We start from the raw sequence: 23,692 nt of genomic DNA on the forward strand, positions 1-23,692 counted from the left end.
ACCCATGCGTCTTATGACTGGTTTTGTGGTCCAGGGTCACAAATAACACTTATAAGAGAGAGAAAAAAATCACTAATACTGGCTGATAACAATATGCTACAAATATATTGTGCCTGGTCAATGTCAACACCAACATCAGTTCTAAACATTGAGCTTCATGAGAAATTATGCTGGGTTTTTGTGTCTCTTTTTCTGTGATGAAGGATCTTCACGGCTATGGAGTGAAGTCAGACATCTATAGTCTAGGAATCGTGGCGTGTGAGCTGGTCAGTGGCAGAGTGCCGTTCCAGGACATGCCGCCCACTCTGGTACTGCTGCTCTTCACCTGTGCATCTACTGTAACCCTGATCACTGAACACTCACTTCCTCTTGCGTCTTCTTCAGATGTTGCTTCAGAAGCTGCGGGGTTCTCACTGTTGTCTCCTCGACGTCCCTCCTTACCCACTCGGAGACATGGGTGCTCTCAAGGTGTCCCGCTCCGGTGTGGATTCGGGGATCGGCGAGAGCGTTGCGACCGGAAGTCTGACCCGTACTGCCACAGCAGAGAGACCTCAAAGCCCCGCCCCCAAAAACCACTCGGCCACACTGCACAGCCTAGTCCAACTGTGCCTGCAGCAGCAGCCTGAGCGCAGGTACACACAGACCTTACACCTTACAGCTCAGAATGAACAAATTGTAACATTTACACTATTGTTCACAAGTTCAGAATTGGTTAATGTTTAGAAAAGATGTCTCTTATGCTCACTAAGGCTTCATTTATTTGATCTTAAATAAAGTAAAAATCAGAATCAGAATGAGCTTTACTGGCCAAGTATGTTTACACATATGAGGAATTTGCTGTAGTGACAGAAGCTCCAAACCACTGTGTGGTGTGGGTTGTTTTTTCAAACCTACAGTAAAAGTCATTCATATCGTCTGCCAGGTGTTGATTCTCCAGAGTGCTGGGGGATGGTGACTTAATCACCTTTGAATCTCTTAACATTTTACAACAGTAGCTAGGATGTGAAGACAAGAAAAAAGAAACTAAATTAGATTGCCACTTGCACTCTCCGCTACCTACGACATCACTTGCATTCGACACGAATCGTGTGCGTTGCCAGTGGGGGTTAAACGATTAAAACTAATTTCCCAAGGGTGTGACAAATTATTTGCTGATGAACTTACTCCCTTTTTAACTCCGGTTTTTAGAGAAAGTATTGAAAAAGAGGCTTTACCTCCTACATTGATGCAAGGTATCATAACTTTAATTCCTAAACCTAAGAAAGATCTCAATTTAGACAACTGGCGACCCATCACACTCCTTAACAATGACTATACAATTTTCGACCATAATATTTGCTAAAAGACTTAAAGATTATTTTGGATACTGTTATAGACGAGACTCAGTCTGGATTTATGAGGGACCGACATATAATGAATAATATTAGATTAGTTTTAGACTTATTGGATTATAGTGATTTGCTGGAACATAATAGTTTTATTCTTTTCCTGGATTTGTATAAAGCTTTTGATGCAGTTGAACATAAATTTATATTTGAATCAGTGGAAAAATGTGGTTTTGGTGAATATTTTTGTAAGGCGGTAAGAACTCTATATTACAACTGTAGTAGCACAATTAAATTAAAATATGGTACTTCTCCTAGATTTAATTGTCTCGTGGTATTAGGCAAGGGTGTCCATTATCCCCTTATTTATTTTTACTAGTTTCCCAGATATTCGCTTCTTATATTTCTAATAGTGGTCTTCAGTCAACTGCTGATGATACCACTCTTTTTTTGCAAGATGCTAATCAAGTTCCTTCAGCATTAAAATATATCCAGCAATTCTCCAAAGCATCAGTAAGACATAATCATCACAATTTCAAGAAATAAAGGCTTGAAATAATCTGTGTAATGAATCTATATAATATATGTTTTCACTTTCTGAAATGAGTGACAAAAAATATTGACCTTTTTCATGATATTCAAATTTTTTGAGATGTACCTGTATTCTGCTCTCTCTTTGAATGTTGACACTGCCATTCTTTAAAAAAAATATACAATGCTTCTCAACTTTGTTTGGAAGAATAAAAATCATTTTATTAGAAAATCTGTACTTATCGAGAAAGGGGGTTTAAACTTTCTTGATTTCACCACTTTAAACAACACCTTTAAAATAAAACACCTTTAAAATAAACTGTATCAATAAGCCTCATCGTTGCTTTTTCCAAACTAGGTGTAAGTTTCTTATTAATCTGTAACCGTAACATCAGGAAAATCCCTGTCAAATGATCTCTTTTTCATCTCTAATTTCATGTTGTTGGCTTGGTTCCTCATTTTTAAGCACAATTTTACACCTCACTCGTATCTAATCTGGAATAACAAGAATCTACTGTATAAACACAAATCTCTGTTTTTTTTTTAAAATTGGTTTAAAAATTGTATTATTTTTGTGTCTCAACTCTTCAATCAAAATGGTTCAATCTGTAATTAGCTAAGCATGAATTCCTGTTATTCCGAAAGGGTTTGCAATCGTTGCTGATGCAGTGCCACATGAGTTCTCCTGCTTTTTAGAGGTCTTTCTTTTCCAATCTCATGTCACTCAGTGGATCTTCATAAAACATTTGTTGGAAAACAGTGCCTTTCGTCATCCAAGTCAAAAAACAAGAAGAAAATGAGAGTTGTTTCAGATGGAGTCTATTTCTGTGCCTTATGTAATCTCTTATTGGGATGGTTTAGTAAGTGATATTCCCTGGAAGAAAGTTTGCTCATTACCTCATAAATATTTCATCACTAACAAAATGCGAGAAATTGCATTTAAGTTGATTCATAGAATTTAGCCGATAAGTGCTCTCTTAAAAGACTTAAGAATGATATTAACACCAACTGTTCTTTCTGTTTAGAAAACAATGAAACTTCTTTACATTTATTCTGGAATTGCTCTTACACAACATCATTTTGGTGACATTCTTGACTTTATAAAATGTTATGTGAATCCTTATTTTGAGGTTACTTATAGTAATGTAATTTTTGGCTTTCATGAATGTGAAAAAAAAGTGATCCTTATTTTCCTGTTAGCTAAATATCATATTCATAAATGTAAATTTTCTAAATGCAAACCTCTTTTTTTAAGATTCAAACTTGAAATGAAAATGTATTTTGAATTTATTGAGTTCTCTACGAACTTAAAAGCAGTAAGAACAATGGCTTTGCTAAAGGACTTGGCACTTCCTTTGGACTGAAAGACCCTGGACTGTTGTTGTATTATGATTTGACAATGATGACAATTGTTATTGTTTTTTCAAGCATTCAATTGAAAAAAAAAGGTATCTCATGAGACAGGAAGTGAAGCTAGCTTTGGATTTGGAATATGTCCTCCGAAGGCAGCATTTTTAAGTTTTCGGATGCAGCCATTGTATCGACGATAGCCAGAGATATTGTCAAAAACATCAATTATTGGCAATATTAAGAGAATTTGGCATTTCCAATTAATGTAGGCCTTATTTTTATTAGGCATATTATTAATATGAAGTTACTTTTATTTAGTACAATTAATTTTCCCTGCAATAATAAGGCTAGCACATAACTGACGCGCTGCAAGGATAAGATTAGGCTATTTACTCCTCAATTAAAATGCTACGGCTACCTACAATGAATTATAGTCCTATAATTAAACTATTAACACTGCAGTCATCAATAAAAATCAATGAAATAAAAAGCTTTCAAAAACAACCTGTTTAACACGAAATACGTTTCTTCTCATTGTTTGCAAACGTGTGCTTGTGAGATATCCATTGGCTCGCCTTCATGGTTTAAAACAGAAATATTTCCAACATTGTGACGTAACCAACTGCCCCGCCCCCTTATCGAAAACATACTGAACCGTGACACCACTGTGTCGTACTCAACCGTGAATTTTGTGAACCGTTACACCCCTAGTGAGGACTATTTTAAAATGAAGCCTTTTAGGGTTAGATTTTATTAGGATTTTAGATTTTAATAAACACTTTGATATGGATCTGACATGAACAAATAAAATAAAATTATCTGTTAAAAATGAATAAAAACTGTACAAATCATATTTTTCTTCAAGTATTTATATTTGATACATCAGTTTTTTAATGGGAATTTATTGATTGCAACATGATGTGTTACTATTATGCTACAGGGCCTTTTTTACTCACACACACAAAAACTTTACCAAAATTATAAGTGAACTTCAAAAATGAAAGAAATAATAAATTTGGTATGGGCCCATTCAAAACAAATATGCAAGAGGAAAAACAGCTACATATTTATAATGTCATCATAACACTCTATATACAGACACCCCCACACACATATATATCTATATCATGACTGTTAAAAATATAAATGCATATTTTTTCAGTATTTTCTCATTTCACCACTGGCAGGGTGATAAAATGTTAATTTTGCACCCTGTCCAGAGCCGATGAAAGTACCTAAAGTATAAAAATCTACTTTTTTTCCCCTTTATTGAACCCTGTGTATTATGTGTGTGTTTGTCGTTCAGGCCATCTGCGACAGCTCTCCTCACTCATCCCTTCTTCAGACAGGTACATTCAGCCTTCAAGCTGTCATACACTTGAGTCTTACCGTGTAGCCTAAAGTAATTCATGTATTGATCTGTATTGATCTTCCAGGTGAAGAAACACACGAGGGACTCTTTCCTCAGTTTGATGTATCCGGCCGTGCCTGTGTCCTGTCTTCCAGACACGCCTCCATCCGAAACGCCCAGCCAGACCTGCAACACCCCGTCACCCACCGACCCCGAGCCTGAGGACGGCATGTGGGACTTCTCCTAAACCTCGCTGCCTGTTTCTATCTCAATCTCGTCCATTTCGTGTCCATTTCTTACCCATTTCTTCATAAGTATATTTGGTATTAATCCGTCCTAACAGCTGCTAGATTTGGTCATTTTGCCGTTCACCTGGTTTGTATTTATGTCACCTCATACTACGGTAGCCCACCCACAATTAAATCTCACTAAATCTCATCTCTGTATGGACCAAAGTATTGATGACATCATCTTGCACTCGTGGGCGTATCTACATTTTTAGCCAATCAAATGCTCTCTAGAACGAGCACATACCAGCTGCCTGAACATTTCCTGACTAGCAAGAGCGAGTATAACCTCGTAGTTAATGGCTGTGACTTAAATAAAAGCCTATTAGCTTGGGCTGCACGATTCATCAAAATAAAACTGAATTTGTGATAGTCTGTTTATTAAATCTCAAAGACTGCTTTTTAATTTATTAAATGTATATCTTTCTTAAATACTTGATTTAATTTTACAGTAAATATGACAATACTAATATTTCTTACATGAATAATTATCAATAACAACAATAATAATACTATTGTTTTTCTTAAATACTCTTATTTTAATTTTACTGTGAAAGTAAATAATATAATAATAAAATAATATTTTTTATTTTGTTCAATTTTATTAATTATTGTTACTTTTAATATTACAGTGAAATATTGCAATACTGATATTTCTTATTTGTTTAAAAAATATAATAATAAATGATGTATATTATATTCATATTTATATGTAATAACAACATTCTTGGCCAAATATAAAGCCCTATAAACAAACATGTTTTTTTTTTTTTTTCACAATTTTTCACAATCATGCAGCCCAACTATTAGCTATTTTTAAACAAGCATTTTTTTAATATATATATATGTCCCACCCAACTACATAATAAACTGCACTCGTCAAGCCATTTGATTGGTTACTTCATGTAACATTTTCTCTTTTATTATTATTGACAGAAAAATGACACACTCTGTGACTAGTGTCTTATTCCATAAGTATACTGCACATTTTGGCCAATGTAGTAGGTCACCCAAGTATTCCATGCATACTGTTAGTATACTATTATGAATATAAACCATGTCCGTGTGTGATCAGAGCTTCCTGTTTGATGATCACAGCAGCCAATCACATCATGAACTAACTGCAAATCACTGTATTTGATCCAACTCCAAAGAGCGAGGTCATCAAACTGAGCCATGAATGCAGGAGCCAGATATCGCGTGCGTGTGTGTGTGTGTGTGTGTGTGTGTGTGTGTGTGTGTGTGTAGGTCATTAGTGCATCACCCACTCAACCTGTGCCAGTGAACATGTGGGTGTGTGTACAGTACATGTGTGTATCTCTGTGTTCAGATATCCACAAGCCTCCTCTTGCTCTGAATGAAGAAGCTGCACGTTTTAATCCTGTGAAGAAACAAACCAAACCATCAATGCTGTGCTGTTCAACACTGCCTCAACCCAATCGAGATAAAACTGAAGGACTGAGCAGCTGTAACTGTGACCGAGATTATATGTACTGATTTTTTTTAACATGTTAACTGTATAAGATATTTAGACATGATAAACATATTCTTACTCTGTTTCATAACTCTTTGGTGTCCTGTCATTTGTTTTTTCTCTTCTGCCATTTCTTAATGCAGTAGATTCAAAGTGAAATTCTAAACAAAATCCCTATTATTTATAATATTTGTATATGTTCTTGTTCAGTTACTGACCTTATTTCCCTAGTAATTTGACTAGCTTATTTAATTTGGTAAATTAGATTTTTAAGCTCTCAAAAATATTTAATTTCCAGCAATTTGACGAACTTTTATTTACTGCACCAAAGTATTTCTGTATTTGCGCTCTCTGGCCAACAGAGGGGGGTCATATACAGTCAAAATAGTCCATAAAAGCATGATAGATCCTGCCTTTTTTTTTTTTTTTTGCATATCATGTTTGCAAAAACCAATATATTTCATGTCAAGGTAACTTAATCTTTATAAAAGTACATGAATTATAGATTGAGGCTGAATTTAGTAATCTTACCATGGCATCTTATTAATATTAATTAGGCAAGGCCATGTTTATACAGTGAGTTTATACATGTTTATCTGATTGGCTGACGGGCTTACTTTGGCACGTGAAGGCTAGTAATTTAGGGAATGGCTGAAGTTTGTTTATTAATATTAATTAAATTACATAACCGAACACCCCGGCTTGATTGCATGATAAACGTGTATGTAAAAAAAAATATATATTTTCAGTTACTTTCACTTAGTTTAGGCCTTCCAGACATTAATCTTTTAAATGCATTTTCAGATTTTTAATAACTAAATTAAATAGTCTAAAAATAAAACAAATAAAATATCAGTATAAAATTATGACTGTCAAAAAAAAATAAAAAAATCTTAAGTAATCGCAACGTAAGCGTGATGTAATTAATATTCATTACGCCAAGCCTTTGAGGGATTGGTCGTTTCGCTAGTTTCAGCCACGCCTTTGCGACGCACATGAGCTCCACATAGGCAACGTAAAGGAGTGCGGCCTGTCGTAAAACATCTAGAAAAGAAAATAACACACACACACACACCTTCCAGCCACCCGAGCCCGTGCCGTGGCTTTGTAACGAGCCGTCGCAGTCCAATGCGATGATATTCGTCGCATGCATCCGGGCTGTCAGGCTTATCTGGTTACAAAATGAGTCAAAAGCTAGTTTGGGTGGTTGAAACCGACCTGGTTCACATGTCAGTGGCTCTTTCAGTTCATGCCACATTCCTGGATTCTTAACCAGAACACAAGCTCTGGGTCTCGGGAGTTTTGTTGAGGCAGGTGAGTTTCACAACGATAGTAAGCTAATCTATTCATGCACATTATTAGTATTGCATATGCCGTTTGTTATTATGATCTGATCTTTATAATATGACAAGTGTTTTTGAAAGTGTTACATCTAGTACTTCTGAAGTACATATTTCAGTAATGCTGTTGATCTAAGTGTTGAATGTTTTCTATCTTGTGTTGTGAGTTTCTATCTAAATCTAGAATCAGTCATTTTTGTTTAGTATCTATAGCTTACAAAAACACCCAGAAGTCTAGTCAACTTTTAGTATGTCTTTGAACATTTATAAATAATAAATGCACAGAATAATCTGATATTGTCAAGTTATGGAGTTTTAAATATAGTTTACATGCTATTTCAAGGCTGGAATATAATGTTGGCTCTGTGAACATGTTGAGTTGGCCTGGGATGATGTCATGGGTCTTTGTTTATTTTGGGCTATTTTTTTTCCTTCTCTCAAAGTCATGCATTGCACATTTATTGTTATCTGTGGCATGCAAATGGAATTTGCAATGCATTGAAACCCAGTGCTGTTTTTAATGTGTGCTGTATTTGTCGACAGGGCTTTTGGAATATCAAGAAGCTGCTGGTGGAAAACAGCCGGAAACGCACAAGTCCAAGTCATCTGGGATTCGTATCGTTCACATGATGGATGTGATTGCACCGTGCACGGAGGAAATGACACAATCTGTCACCCTGGATTAACACGGACTCTGATTCACCCATTGGTGGAATTTATTATCCACGAATGATTGTGGCAAACTCCTTTTGGCAGGATGTTGACACCATGAATGCTGGGGAATACTGTCCATAATATAATCAGAGTTATTATCGGGAAGATTTCTGCCTACATGCTCACAGCTGGCAGTGCAGAATGGCATCGACCGAGAGACTGTATGAGGTTTGGATGCTGTACTGCAATAAGGTAAACAGCTTGCATTGCACATGCACTTTCATAGAGTTAATGCATTTAATTTCTCCTGCAAATGCACACTGCATCACTAAGCACGGACAAATAATCTCCTTGCACATGAGTAGGAGTGCAGTTTTATTTATGTATTTCTTGCGCAGTGCATGGGGCTGGTACACTGTGTTCTATATGTGAACGCATGTCGGGACACTATGAGATGCCCTCTGGAGAGATCCGCTGAGCTCAGGTGGCTGTGAATGTCCAGTTGTGTTCATTGATTAGGGATTGTAGATACTACCGACCCCCATCTGTGACATCATGTAATCAGACTTAGTTTAAGATAATCAACCCGAGATAATTCAGCGCACAGTGACAGATTGTCTCTTGGTTATACTTTCCCCACTGACCACAGTTTTCCCATAAAGATCTCATGAAGAGAAAATAATAACCTTAAAGGTGAAGCGTGTCATTTTTTTAATGTTAAAAACTTTATTATCCCAGTTCAAGATGTAGGAACAACTATAAGTACACCTTTAGATGTCAGTTTCCCCAAAAAGTATAAACATTGCTCCGTTTGTTTGTTCAACGTTGACTCAACCAATGGTGGGAGTTTGGGGCGGAGCTAACTATTTGACCAACCAATGGTGGGAGTTTGGGGCGGAGCTAACTATTTGACCAACCAATGGCAGATCAGGGGAGTGTTCAGGAAATCTTTTTGAAAACATTATTTTTTGCAATTCCATGTTTGCTAGTGTTGCAGATATTGCACATTTTAGCTTTGAAGAGCCTTACATGTCTTCAGGTTTAGGCTCTCTAATTTGGACTTTCTCTGAAATGGATTTTGTCACCAAGATCTTTTAGTTTTCACTAATTCACGAATTTGGAAATTCTTTTTCCCATCTAGGCCTAATCAATTCCTGAAATGTAAAGACATCAAATGATGGAAGTAAAATGTGTTTTTAATTTATGTCCCCTCCTAAATGTTGACTTTATGTCCCTTCTATTTTTTTTCACCCTAGAGATTGTGATTGTAATATAGCTGCAGTGTTGTTTTGGTATTATCTATATACTATTAATGTTTTGCTTTTATTTCTATAATTTTTTTTACAGTTTATCTTATCAATTTAGTTTAGGTTTTAGTAATTTTGCTCTTTGCTTTTTTTTAATTTTTAAATTTTTTTTTTTTTTTCTTAATACTTGTAGATAGTTATAATGTACTGTTCTTTTAGTTATTTTTGGTATTTCAATTCTTAATTTAATTCAACTCTTATTTAATTAAATTATTTAATCATTATTTTACCAGTTAGTTGCAAAGGCAGCATTTCCAGTTTTCATTGGTGTTTCATCTAATATCTATATTTTCTGCAGCTTTATTTCAGTTACACTAAAAAAAATTAGTGTATGAATTACTTAAAAAAAATTAACTTTAGTAAATTTCACTAATAATTACAAAGAAATGGCAAGTAACATTCAATTAAACATGAAATTTTAAATTATAAAAACTGAAATAGCATTTTCTTGTAATAAATACTCCAATAATCTTTTTGTTTTATTCACTTTGAAAAAACACTTTTTTCTTTTTTTTACAGTGTTGGGATTTGTAAGTTTTAGTTACACCGTTTATCTGCAGATTCATCTTTAGCGAGTCGTTGCCATTACAGATCTTTAACTGCTAGGTTACCCCCACGCTGGTATATTCAGAGCTTTATTGGGACTATTGTGATCATCAGGCTGTGATGGGTTCTGGCCGTTGTACAGGACATTTAACACCAAATCATTTTCAGAAATCATGAGCCAGAACAAATGTAATAACACATTCTCCAGACTGTTATCTTTCTACAATAGAGAACATTCTGCTTCTTCAAGAGCCCGAGTGTCAGCAGTGTCTTCTGGGTCTGTTATGTCAGCGTAATACAGCGATTAGAACGTGAGCCCTTCAGAGCCGCGGCCATCCGCAGGGATGCAGGACTGATCCAGATGACGTGCCAGATAAAATAAGACTTCCAAATCTGAACATTAGCCTTGGGTTGTGGCAGAAAACATGATTTCCTTCTATAAAAGGAATAGAAGACTTAAACAAGCGCACATTTTACTGATCAATCAGGCTTTAAATGATAAAAGGGCATCATGAAATGATGTGATATACATGATGATTTTATTTCAGTTATTATTGAAGGGGTCATGTGATGCGAAGTTTTCCTTTCTCTTTGGAGGGTTACGAGCTGTTTGTGCATTAGGCTTTTGCAATGTTCTTTTTAGTAATGTCACATGACCCCTTTAATCAAGTCTTGATTCTCTCACAGTGAAACGTCCAACCTGCCAACTCGTCCTTGAAATCATTTCCATCATGAGCTGATAGTCGCAAGTCTAGTTTGGTTTTGTTTGCTGCAAGAATGACCTTTGCTTTTGTTTATGGTTTCTGCGCTCATACATTAACCGGTTCTTCAGAGCACAGCGTGAGGTGACATTTCCTCTTCAGCACGCTAATGTAGCATAATCATCATAACGTTTATGTCTGTCAGATTTACATTTATGCATGGTGGCAGACTTGGGCTTTGTGTTTCCTGGGACACAGTGATTTCCTAACCTTATCAGCCTCTATATGTTCTGTTTACCTGTTCGCCAGACACATAGGAAGAATAGAGGAACTCAATAATCTATCCCAGTGCTGGAGAAAACAATTAAATGCTGGAGAAATGTTGTTCTGGGAACCTTCTAGCGTTGTACTGAGAGCTCATATTTGATTCTGAGCGATGTTTTCCTGTTTAAGTTGCCACAGCAAAACTTTGACCTCTGTACACTTCAGTTTCCTGCTCAGCAGAATGTGAAGTTGGTATTTATTGTCCATTCAGTCATAACTTATGCCGCTTGCTTCCATTAGATCATGATGAATAAGACGAGCCCTGTTCTGGCACATAATATATCTCAAGGTCACAAAACAAAAAACCCATGCTTTCTGATGGAAATTAATTTTCAGGGACATTCTGTCATCTCATGCACCGTGAATGACAGCATTATTGATATAGTTCACTTCAGTTCGTTTAAAAAGTAAGTGTAAAATTTGTTTGGCTAGGCCTATGTGGATGCTAAGGTGTTTTGAGTGTTTTTAGAATGCATTAACAGGCATTGAAGTGTGCTCTAATGGTTTCTAGGGTTATCTTTTTACTGGTTTCTTTCTATTTATGACTCAGGCCCCTACTTCTAACTTAATGGTGTGCTCATGTTATGGAAGAATTAGTATAATTATGTTTCTGACTAATAAAAGCTGTTTCAGAAAGCTCCAATTTCATGTATGCTTTTTTTTAAAGAAGTGTCTTTTGTGCACCAATTGCATTTATTTGACAACAAATACAGTAAAAGGAGTAATTTTGTGAAATATTACAATTTAAAATAGCTGTTAATTTGAAAATGTTATGGTCAAGAAGCATGTCTTTATATTATCAATGTTGAAAGCAGTTGTGCTGCTTAAAATCACACAATTATTTGATGAACAGAGTTCAGAAGAACATCATTTATTTGAAATAGAAATCTTTTGTAGCATTTAAAATGTCTTTACTGTTACTTTCGATCAGTTCAGTTCATGCTTGCTTAATAAAAAAGTATTAATTTTCTCTACAGAGGTGAGTGAGATTGACACCAATTACTGTATCCTGAAGTTGCTTTGCTTTGCAAGTTGCGATTTTGAGCTAGGAACATCGTCGTGCCCTTCTTGCACTGTAAATGAGCCCTGATGTACTAAAAAGACTCGCACTGAAGCTGAACTTGAAGCAGAGATGCACAGATACTTCTTAGCAAACTGGCAAGGTGAGGTAAAGTTGTCTCGTGTCCTCCACCATGTGAGTGGGTCCTCTTCTGCACTGATTTCAGGCATCTTTTCATATACTGAGAACTCATTTTTGAGTGTTTCTGCACCCTCACCTTCTTCTCTGGATGATGAACCCTCTCCACGTTCACTCTTTTTTCCCCCTGTATGCCCCCTGTAGTCTCTTCAGATCTGATTTAGTTTTTTTTGCTGGTTGCTACTTGTCATCTGGAGATGATGTTTGCTGACTTTGGCCCCCTGCTTCTAGCAAATTGACACTGACCATGAGATTCTGTTTAACCTCCTCTCTTAAGGTTACAAAACTGTCCTTGAACCTTGGGTCAATAAATGTGGCTGTGTTTAATATCAGCTGCAGATGTGTGTTCTCATATCTCTGTCTGAGATCTTCTCTGATGTTGTCTTTAAGTTGACGTTTTAGGTTGCTATCACCTTCCTCAACTGTCAAAGTAGAGAAGATCTTCCAACTCAGAGGCAGGATTGCAGAGAGGTGTGTTTTTCACCACTAAGAGCATCCGTGAAAGAGCTGACGGGGATCAATACCTCTTTTACAGTCTCAAGAACTGTAATATCTGAATCTTTGGGCATGAGGTGCCATTTCTTCTGATCATCAGCTAGAACTGAACAGACAGCTTGCTGCTGTTCTAGAAATCTCTCCTCCATTTCATAAGCTGAGTGCCAGCGTGTGGGCTCATCATGGGTCATTCTGTGTTCAGGCAGTTGCAAATCTTTTTGTTTTTTCTTCAGCTGTCGCAACATCTTCGGTGACCTGCTGAAGGCAGACACTGTCTTTCTCAACCTCGACAGTGATCCAGACACACGGTATATATCCATGTTAATGGCTAGGTGCAAGTTATGCCCAAAGCAGGGGACCCATGTGAAGTCTTGCTGAAATGCTTTCTTGTTTGCTGAAGCATTATCAGTGGTGATACCAGCCATGTATGACGTCCAGCTTCCATGCTTCTTGTATCATCTCTTCCAATGCTTCCCTCAAGCATTCTGCTGTGTGCTCAGAGTTGAGCCCAATACAGCTCAAACACTAGCTCTGCATGTCCCAGGTTTCAGTGACAAATTGCAGAGTTACTGCCATGAATGTGGAAGTGGCCCTGCTTGTCCACAGATCAGTTTTTGTTAGCCTTTTGTTAGCACTGCTCTGTAGTAACTCTTGCATATTGGCTTGCTTGTGTCCTTCGGCTTTCCATGTTCATTTGCTTCATATCCAAATTATTTCCAGATAGCACTCCTGCTGTGTTCTTTATCAACCAAAGGCGGTCGCGGGGGCGCCGCACTCGCCATCTTTCTATTCACTTCACTTTTGCTATTTAACCAGAGCGAATGAGACGTGTTTTTGAGATGGAAACACCCACCAATTGTGACATATTTGCTGTCTTTCTGAATGACAAAAATGGCAGATGGACAAATATGTAAATGGAAGATGAGTTGAAAATGACTGAAGGAAGTGAATGAGGCATTCATGATGAAAGTGCTTTCCTTTCATAAGGTCTGTTTACTGAAGCAGTTTAATAGATGCTGTGCTTTGTGTTTCCTGGTTACAGTCGTGGTCTCAAACACACACACACACATACATGCCGCCTCTGAGATAATGATAGACTGCACAGAGTCACTGTACACACACATGTGACAGCAGCAGTTGTCTTGTGAATGGGACGGAGCTACTTGTGCGGTGACCTTTAACCTGGTTAAGACCAGTGATTATCAGCGCTTGTCCTTCAGTGATGGCTATAAACGGCTTTTACAGGGCTGTGTGCTATTTATACATGTACACACACGTACAGTACTCATCCATTAGACCTGTTTAAAGAGGGACAATGAGGAAATCCCCTGTTTGTGAGCGTAATCCACTCTCTCTTCATATTCTGTCATAAACTGACAGGTGCACTGTGGAAGTGAAATTGGCTGTATCTAGAACTGTACAATCTGGTAAATAAGTACAGCAAGCTATTAAAACTAGAACAATTGGCTTTAGCTGTGCTGCATTGCACCACAAGAGTGTTCATCGTTTTGTTGTTAACACACAGGGCCGATGGTAAATACAGACGTTGGTATTTTTATTTTTTTTATTATTTAGTCCTGTCCGGAATAAGCTATTTCACATAACAGATGTTTACATTTACTCCACAAGGCAAAATAATAATTCCATCTAACACCATTCAAAAGTTTACACACCCTTGAATCATAATACTGGCTCTTAATGCCTCAGGTTGCCTTCTTGAGCATCAGTAAATGTTTTCACCTTTTGTAGTAGTTGTGTATGAGCTCCTCATTTGTCCTCAGTGTGAAAAGTTGGATCTTACAGTTGTACAGTCGCTGTTGGAATAGGGTCAAATATGCAGAAGATGCTGTAAAACCAAAGAATGTGCAGGATCTGGAGGATTTTTCTGGAGAAAAGTTGGCAGTTCAACGGCTCAAAACAAAAACTGTCATGGATCATCCAGTTAATGACACACAATATTAAGATTCAAGGGTATGTAAACTTTTGAACAAATACATTTTATGAATTCAGTTATTTTGTTTTGTCCCTGACAGCCTCTGTAGTCCCATTTAGCCATTTATAGCAACCATCTTTTTCAAGACTCAAAAAGCTTAAAAAAACATGGAGTATCAATGATGTATTTATGTCATAGAATAAAACATTATTTTGAGCTTGTTTTAACCACAGACCATATTTCAGGCAGTTATGTTGAAACCCATTCAGAAATCCCATTTATTTTAGGACGATGAAACCAGAAGTTCAAAAACGTTTCTGAGTTTTAGGACTAATAAAGTATCATGTTGTTAGCTTAGCAACCATGCTAACACAACACTGCCTTAGAAGGCTCTGTCTGTGTGGACAGCAGACAGTCAGACGAGTTTAAATACTTGTCGGCTTGGCTTGTAAATGCATGTTTCATTTGTTTTTACAAATCAAGGGGAGAGGCAGCGTTATTATGCTGTGGAGACTGACAACATCCCAAGCTTAAGTTACATTTAACCAGCAGTAGCCTATTTCTTGAAAGAGAGGATAACAGATTTAGAAACGATCACAGGAGAGAGAATATGCTGCATACTTGAAGACAAATTATTATGGTGTGTCGCATGGCCAGGATGTCTTGCCCATGTGATTAGAGTGAGCTCAGTGTTGTGGCTGTAGGTCATACGCCCTGCATTAGCCAATCTCAGATAGTTTTCTTTCTATACATAACCATTTCTGAAATAAACCCTCAGAATAGGACTGTTAGTACTAAGTAGTCATTTATCAGATACTTAAATCCTACACAAAAGCCACGCCAATTTGACATGAACAAACAAATCGAGTTACTAAATTATTATGCAGGAGTCATTCAGGTGTGCAGGTTACAACAAAACTGTTTTCCCCTGGGGTGTGCAATATAAAAGGCTACTTAAAGTTAATGTTTACCAGTTTTAGAAGAAGAACCGCTTAATCGTTTAATTGGGAACTTGACATGCATGAGTAGGTGGATGTGACCGACTCGCCCCACACCCTTCAAGCTGGAAAGGGCATCAGGAGCAAGGCAGTGCCGTTCTGTGGCGTGAGCTCTAAATAAACAGGGTGTGCCCCCTTTGGCCAGATCTAGACCTCAATAGACATGTGTCTTGCCACTGGATCCCAAATGAATGGGGCTTTTCTTTTACACACACACACACACACACACACACATAAACACATTCCACTTGTTTTTTGAGTTTGGAAAACACTCCTTTTGGTGTTGTGTTGTCCATATCTCGTAGTGGTCAGTTGTTTTTTGCTGTGACGTGCATAGCTTTGTTCTGATGATCTCACCGAGAGGAATTTTTGAGCATGATTTCCTGTTCTGGACGTCTGAGTGTAGCACAGCTTAAACATTGACCTCACAACGGCCGCTTTGAGTCGTGATACACTCCAGCCATGTCAGTTACAGCGTCACATGTTTCATGAACTCACACTGCCAGCTCATCAGATTGCTATTGATCGAGATTTAATTCTGCACGTGGTAATCTGGGTGAAAGGGTTTGTGTGTGGATATTTCTAAGGAGCGTTGTTCTAGATCAAGCTCGTCTGTTTTCTGGAATGCTGGAATGTGTATCAGGTTGGTGATTCCTGTAGGAATGTGGTCAGGCCGGTTTGTTAGTCGTCAGGTGTCTCGTGTTGCACCTGATAATATCCACCCGCTAACCTAAAACATTTGGACACCTTAGAAAGATAACTCTATCTAACTGAAAGCATTCTTGTAGCTCAATGACAAGGTCATGATTCTCTGATAATACAGATGAATTGATAACACAGTATACCCGAATGCAACTCAAGTCACTTTGTATAAAAGCATCTGCCAAATGCATAAAGGCACACCTAGCAGTAGATTGCATTTCCATGAATAATTCTCTCCGTGATTAACACTGTCCTTTTTCTTTGTTGTTTTCCGGTCCTCTGAAACCTGTAGAAGGACCCGGACTACCTGAAACTCTGGTTGGAGATCTTCATCGGCTCCTACGAGAGATGTCTGGATGTGGATTTTGAGAAACCACCAACCAGGTAGACTTAACTGCTGTCCAGCTACATTCATCCATCAATCTAACCATCTGAGATGCACTTAAACCTCCATTATCAAGTGAATAATTGCTTGAAAGAATGAGATTAAGTTCACAGTTCCTTGTCACATCTTTTCATTTTTTTTCTGGACTAAATATGGGCTAAAGTCTTGCATAGCCAAGTCTTTTGACAGTTAGTATCAAGTCTGGTCCACCTTGGAGCTTATTCAGTCAGTTTTTGAAAATATGTAGTTTTGTATTCTGAATCACTCCCTGTGTGGAACTATGTAGAAGTGGAGGTCGGCATTCTAGTACATATATGAATATATATGAAGAATGCACATATGAATTAGCCCGAATACCCTGAAGAATGACTTTTTTGAGAATTTGAGCTTAAAGGCACAATCATATGAAAGGCTGCAGACTAAAGTGACTTGCCTAAGAGACATATTGGTATAAAAGCCAGCCAATCAAATTGTGATATTTGTGATATTTGACCATTTTTGTGAACTATGTCCAATGTTATTTTAGTATTATTGATATACCTTATTTTTCATCGCCGAAGTAAGCTGTTTCCTGCGAACGTGTGAGCATTCAGAATTCAGATAACCCTGCTTAAGACTGTCTTTGAGTAATCTGTTGGTGTGTAATATGAGGCTGAGACTAGACAGGAAGTACGCCTTTTTTAACTGCTAACCTCTGTTAAACTTAATAAAGCTAAATGTAATGGTTTAATATTAGAGACACATCACATGATTGTTTTGTTTGTGTACATGCGTGTCTGTGGATAATGAGCCGTATTTAATGGACGCCCTGCCATCAAGGTTACGCTCTGATGCAAGTGAGCGGCAATACAGAGAAAATCCAGCCAGCCGTGTGTCTGTGTGTGTCTGTGTGTGTGTCCATGGAAAATTGAAGAGGCTAGAACTAGATAAAAGTGGGAAATAAGACCGTTACAGAGGCTGAAGAACAGAAAGAGGGAGAGTGTTGAAGGATTTATGTGGCGGTAGTGCAGAGTATGTGGCATGAGAAAATCACTCTCGCTTTCCCAGCTGTGGTCATGTGATCATGAAGTGCTTAGGCTGTCAGATGAGATTACGTAATGCGGAGCGAGAGGAGAGCCAGGAACCGACAGACAGAGAGAGATGAGATTGTAATGGGTTTATTCGTCTCTCTCCTTCACAGCTGTGCTGTTCTTCTCGCACAGATCCGCTTCATTACTGTATGTTCTCTCACTCGTTCAGATGCTGGAAAAACACACTCTTGTAGTGCAGAGTATTTGCCTTCACAGTCAGGACTGCATAATTACAAATCCCAGAGGTGCTGTAAAGGAGTAATTCACCAAAAAATGACAGTTCTGTCATCAATGGTGCCTTCAAACCCCATATGTTGGTCTTCATTTTCAATGCAATTAGTCCCCAAGCATCACAAAAGCTCAATTTAAGTATAATAATAAGCATAATAATCAAAATATATGGACCATTTTATAATGGTTTTGAATTTATAATAGGGCTGTGTTGGAAAAAGGATTGTTTAATCAATTATAATTTTTGATGAACTGATATTGATTCCAATAATTGATCTTTTGGTCTATGCTGTAATGCATGAACAAAACTTGGCTAGAAAAGCAGCATTTTTCAAGTTTTTGTGACAGCCACCATTTAAATGTTTATATTTTAAACCACTATCTTGAGTAGAAATGTAATTATAGCTTTTAAAAGTTGTTATTATAATGCTATTATAACCGATTGAGATCGGAATTTAATCGAATTTGCAAGTTAGTGAATCGAATTGTAACATTTTTGTCAATACCCAGCCCTAATTTCTGATGATTCTGCATGTGTGCTGCAGGTTGGAGGAGACGCCGCCCGTCATGACGCTGTTACCTGATAACATCCTGCAGGTTTTGCGTCTGCAGCTGATGCAGTGTGTGCAGAAAGCGTCTGAGGGACTGGAGCCTGAGCAGCAGACGTTGGCCCTCCTGCTCCTCAAGTTCCTCATCGTCATCTGCAGGTCAGACTCTGAGGGCATGATGGGAGAGAAGCTCTTTATGATTAAGAAAAAAACAGATTGCAGAAACAGATCAGTATTCGAGCTAAAAGCACAAACTTACTCAAGTAAAACAGTCATTTGATCTGTTTGCATATAGAGTCACTTATGAAAATATAAAGTGGACTGAATCTCAGTAAAAACAGAAACTGGACACCTGTGGTCCTGCTCAATGTTTCATGAGTTCTCCGAGCACCTGCTGCTAAGGGCTCCTGCGTGGTTTCCACTTTCAGCGACACATCGAAACTTTTAAGGGTCCGACAGTGCTATTGCTCGAATGGCAGCTGCTACTCAAATGTACACACACACACACTTAATGAGGACATCCCATAGACTACTTTATTTAAGGTTGTTTAACACGACTCTAGTCAAACTCTTAAATATGCTCATTTTAAATGGTTACAGTTTTTTAGACAGACACTACCATTCAAAACTTTGGGGTCAGTAATATTTTAGAAATGAATCGTTTTATTCAGCATAGTTTTATACAACGATGCATTAAATCGATCAAAATTGACAGTAAAGACATTTCTAAATCATGTTACAAAAGATATTATTGAAATAAATGCTGTTCGGTTGAACTTTCTATTCAAAGAATTGGTTTTCCACAAAAATATTAAGCAGAACAACTGTTTTCAGCATTCATAACGATAATCAGAAATGTTTTCTGAGCAGTAAATCAGCATATTAGAGTGATTTCTGAAGGATCATGTGACACCGAAGACTGCAATGATGCTGGAAATTCAGCTTTGATCACAGGAATAAATTTCAGTTTCAAATGTTTCAATAGTAAAGTGTTATTTTACATTTTTAAATAATATTTCACAATGTCATTATTTTTAATCAAATAAATGCAGCCTTGGTGAGCATAAGAGACTTTTTTCAAAACATTTAAAACATAACGACCCCAAACTTTAGTGTAGCTCCTGGGGCAGTTTTGTCTTCTTCAGTGAATGTATATTCACATGCATGTTGTAATTTGTCCCCACACAGCCTCTGTAGCGTCAGCTGGATGTCCTGCTTCAGCAGCAGTCAGTGTGTGATTTATGATCATAGGGCTGGCAGGGGAATCTCTCTGACAGCTAGAACTAATGGTCCTGTCATACGGCAGTCTGTCCAACACAGCGACACACACACACACACACACAGTTTCTCCACACTGACAGCTGTGTGATGTGTCTGACAGGAACCTATCAAATGTGGAAGAGATCGGCGCCTGTTCCTACATAAACCACATCATCACCATGACAACACTTTACATCCAACAGGTCTGAAACTCGCTTCAAAATCTAATTTTCTGTTTATCCTTTTATTTCTTACTTTCTGAGCCTCTTTCTTTCTCAGTCTCTTCCTTTTCCTATCCTATATTATTTCTAGTCTGTTCCTTTATGACCTTTTCCTTATTTTTCTTTTCCTTTTCTGGTTTCTTCCCATTCCTCTTACTCTTCCTTTTTCTGTATTCCTCTTCATGTTTCTCTCTTCTTTCTTGAGGAAGACTAGAGGAAAGGGATGTGGAAAATAAAATATTAAGGAAGAGGAAATGACCGGAACATAAAGAGGAAAAAAAGAAGAAGAAAGCATTTGGACTTCCATTTCCACTCCTCTTTTATTGTTTTCCTGGCCTTTCCTATTCCTTTCCTGTTCCTCCTTTTCCACTTCCTCTTTATTTTGCTGTCATTTATCCTTTTCCACATCCCTTTCCTCTAGTCTTTCTCTGTTATTTCCTCTTCCTTTCCATTTCCCTTTCTTTTGACAGGAAAATAAAGAGGAAATATGAACACATTTCCTCTTCCATTTATTTTCCTTTTTTTTTTTTTTTTTTTTTGTCCTGTCCTTTCCGCTTCCGTTTCCGCTTCCTCTTTATTTTCCTTCCATTTCCACTTCCTTTCTGTTTTTCCTTTCTTTTCCCCTTTATCTCTCTTTCTCTGTATTCCTCTTCTTTTCTTTTTCCATTTAATTTTTATTATTCCGTTATTATTGTTTCCTCTTCTTCTATCCTTTTTTATTGTTCCTTCCTGTTCCTTTTTCTGTTTTCCTCTTTCCCTTCCTCTCCTCTCCTATCCTCTTTCACTGTAAAAAAAACTAATTCTTAAAGTTAAGAAAACTTAAAAGTTTAAGGCAACCAGCTTCAGCAGATTTTTGAGTTAGTTGTTTTCAGTTTATACAACAAAAAGTTGAGAGAACTCAAAAATCTCCTACAAAAACAAATTGAGAAAATCTGCTGAAGCTGGTTGCCTTAAACTTTTAAGTTTTCACAACTGCAGTGTTCTCTCATTTCTTTCTCTGTATTCCTCTTCTCTTTCCTCTTCCATTTTCTCTTCTCTTTATTGTCCTTTCTGCCCCCCCCCACCCTCTTTTCCTCAGTTTTAAAGTAAATCAACTCTTTTTCTCTCTGTTTAGCTGAAGAGTAAGACGAAAGAGAAGGAGTTGGCTGATCAGACACAAGCCGAGGAGTTTGTCCGTCACGCTTTGGCCTTCTGTGAGAGTCTGTATGATCCCTATCACAACTGGAGGCATCGCATTCACGGGTGAGATATGCAACCAATGCCGATCCCACAGCTGAAGCTTTTCAGAAATAACTTAAATATTTCTCTTTGACACATGATGCGTCGTCTTAAACTTTCACCCAATTGTCTAACGGGTAGCATTTCCCACATGCAAAAAATGCATTGTATGTAAACATCACACCTGTCAAATACCAGTCATGCTCCAGTAAGAGGACAACACGGCCTCATTTGTACGAGCATGTACTAATTCAGACGTTTCCTCAAGCACACTGAAAATGTCATGCTTAGGCTGCTAATCTGCAGAATAAACCGCTGTTGTTTGGCGAGCTGGTCTGTTTAAAATAGCAGTGCAGAGTCAACGTTAAATCAAAACCATTTACTGAAAAAGTAAATCATTTACTTTCTTAATAAATACTCTTGGTCTTCTTGTGAATGATTCATCAGTGCGTGTTATTTTAAAGAAAAAATGTTTGATTTCATAATTTTTATACTAGTTTTAACTTTTTACCTCTGAAATAACTTTACTGAGAAATAAAATGCATTGCCTGCAGTGAAATGCTTTATAAATGTTGTTTTAGTTATTCGGCACCACAATAATGACTGGCCAGTGGAGAATCTGTACGTGAAGGTTTGTTACAAGTCATAGGTTTGTTACAAGGATACATGGTATAGGTGTTGCTAACCCAAAGCATCAAACCAGTGCAGTTCCCTCTTATTGAGAAACATGAGCCTTACAGATACAAATGAGGTGAATGCATATACAGTGAAAAACACAGCTGTGTTTGACCAATAAACACGTCTTGTTCTACAAGTTCTGTGAAGAGCTGTTCAACGTTCCTGTGTGTGTGTGTGTGTGTTTGTGTGTGCTTCAAAGGTTATTTAAGGGCGGGTAACATGGCTGGAGAAAATAACCTGGGCTTGTGGCACAAATGCCACTGAAAATAAAAACATATTGGGGAAAAAGACTCCTCATGGATTTGTAAATTTTTTTTATTATTCAAATTATTTAAATTAAAAATATTATGGTTAATACATTCACTATTATTTATATATTTATGTGTTTATTTATTTATTTCACCCCCCCCCCCCAACTGGAGGGATTGATGCAAATAATTAATTCATAAAAATAATTACAAAATTAAAATTAATGTTTTTAAAATGAAAACAATCGAAATAAAAGCCAAAACAAAATTTTATTAAATGTTTTAGTTATTTTCCTGCATTCCATGTGACCATTACCTGACATCAGAGAACCGTGAACATGCAAATGTGTTGTTAAATTATTAAAATATTTACTTAAAATCTTGGGGAGTACTTGAATATAGTAAATAATATAGTAAGTATATTAGGTCAAATGGGTTTGACTGACAAGGTTTGGGAGTCCCTGCTCTATGGCATGATCCAGGATTGTGAGAGATTGTATTGAAGTGTGAGTAATGGGTCTGTTTATGTGGTTTGTTTGCTCTTGCAGACAGAAGCTCAGTACTGTGGAGAGAAGCAGACAGAAGTTTAAAGCAGCACCGCTCACTGTAGAGTTTGTGCCCTTCTTCTACCGTAAGTCTCTCTCTGTCTGGATGAACCCTGTGGGGCATGTGGCGTGTTTGTTTACTGATTAAATCTGCTGTTTATCATTTGGCCTTCAGCGACGACACATAACCAGTGCTCTCTAGACAAAGCAGCCTCAGTGTTCCTGTGGTTAGAAACTCACACTGCTTATCTGTGCATTAATCGTTGAAGCCAGAGACATGACGTGTCACTCTGTTTCTGAGTGTACCCGTGTGTTAATGGTGTCAAATATTTTACTTTCTGTTGCCTGAATCTATAGCACTAGAGGAGCTGATGAGAAAACTAATGAAAACACCTCTGTGGGTCTCTAGAGACAGAGGGACAGTAAAGTGTTACAGGAAGCATGCAAGAAAATAATTGAGCATGTTTTTGTTATTTGCATAAAAAACAGACACCTCTTCATTAATTTGTGTGTGTGTTTCAGAATGTTTTCAGGAGAGTGAGCACCTGAAGGACAGTCTTAAATGTTGTCTTTTGCACCTGTTTGGAGCCATTGTTGCGGGTGGACAGGTGAGATCATGCCACAGCAGCAAAATACTTGTGCTGAAGTTTTAGATAAAATGGTGTGTTAACTGGTAAAATTACATTTCCACCAATCACAATTCTGAATGCAAATAATTGCAATAAAGACCAATTGCAATGTAGTATGAAAACAATATACATACAAAAAAAAA

General features: G+C 37.4%; 2 protein-coding genes across 3 annotated transcripts in view; both read left to right on the forward strand.

The window, feature by feature from the left end:
- LOC306878775 (STE20-related kinase adapter protein beta-like) overlaps window positions 1-5,224 on the forward strand; it is a 16,725-nt gene extending 11,501 nt beyond the window's left edge. Inside the window, exons 10-13 of the mRNA XM_079431299.1 lie at window positions 204-308; window positions 385-632; window positions 4,513-4,555; window positions 4,643-5,224. Of these exons, the coding sequence (XP_079287425.1) occupies window positions 204-308; window positions 385-632; window positions 4,513-4,555; window positions 4,643-4,804 (558 nt within the window). The 3' untranslated portion in view covers window positions 4,805-5,224. The remainder of the gene's footprint in view (window positions 1-203; window positions 309-384; window positions 633-4,512; window positions 4,556-4,642) is intronic.
- Window positions 5,225-7,350: 2,126 nt separating this feature from the next.
- The window catches only part of LOC306879578 (neurobeachin-like protein 1), a 55,042-nt gene continuing 38,700 nt past the window's right edge, over window positions 7,351-23,692 (forward strand). For both annotated transcript variants that reach the window (XM_079432627.1, XM_079432626.1), the window contains exons 1-8: window positions 7,351-7,632; window positions 8,202-8,564; window positions 16,809-16,900; window positions 18,748-18,909; window positions 20,132-20,213; window positions 21,346-21,473; window positions 22,924-23,006; window positions 23,443-23,528. In XM_079432627.1, the coding sequence (XP_079288753.1) occupies window positions 8,514-8,564; window positions 16,809-16,900; window positions 18,748-18,909; window positions 20,132-20,213; window positions 21,346-21,473; window positions 22,924-23,006; window positions 23,443-23,528 (684 nt within the window). In that variant the 5' untranslated portion in view covers window positions 7,351-7,632; window positions 8,202-8,513. The remainder of the gene's footprint in view (window positions 7,633-8,201; window positions 8,565-16,808; window positions 16,901-18,747; window positions 18,910-20,131; window positions 20,214-21,345; window positions 21,474-22,923; window positions 23,007-23,442; window positions 23,529-23,692) is intronic.

This window comes from Barbus barbus (genome assembly GCF_936440315.1).
Source record: "Barbus barbus genome assembly, chromosome: 13".
Taxonomy (NCBI): Eukaryota; Metazoa; Chordata; class Actinopteri; order Cypriniformes; family Cyprinidae; genus Barbus; species Barbus barbus.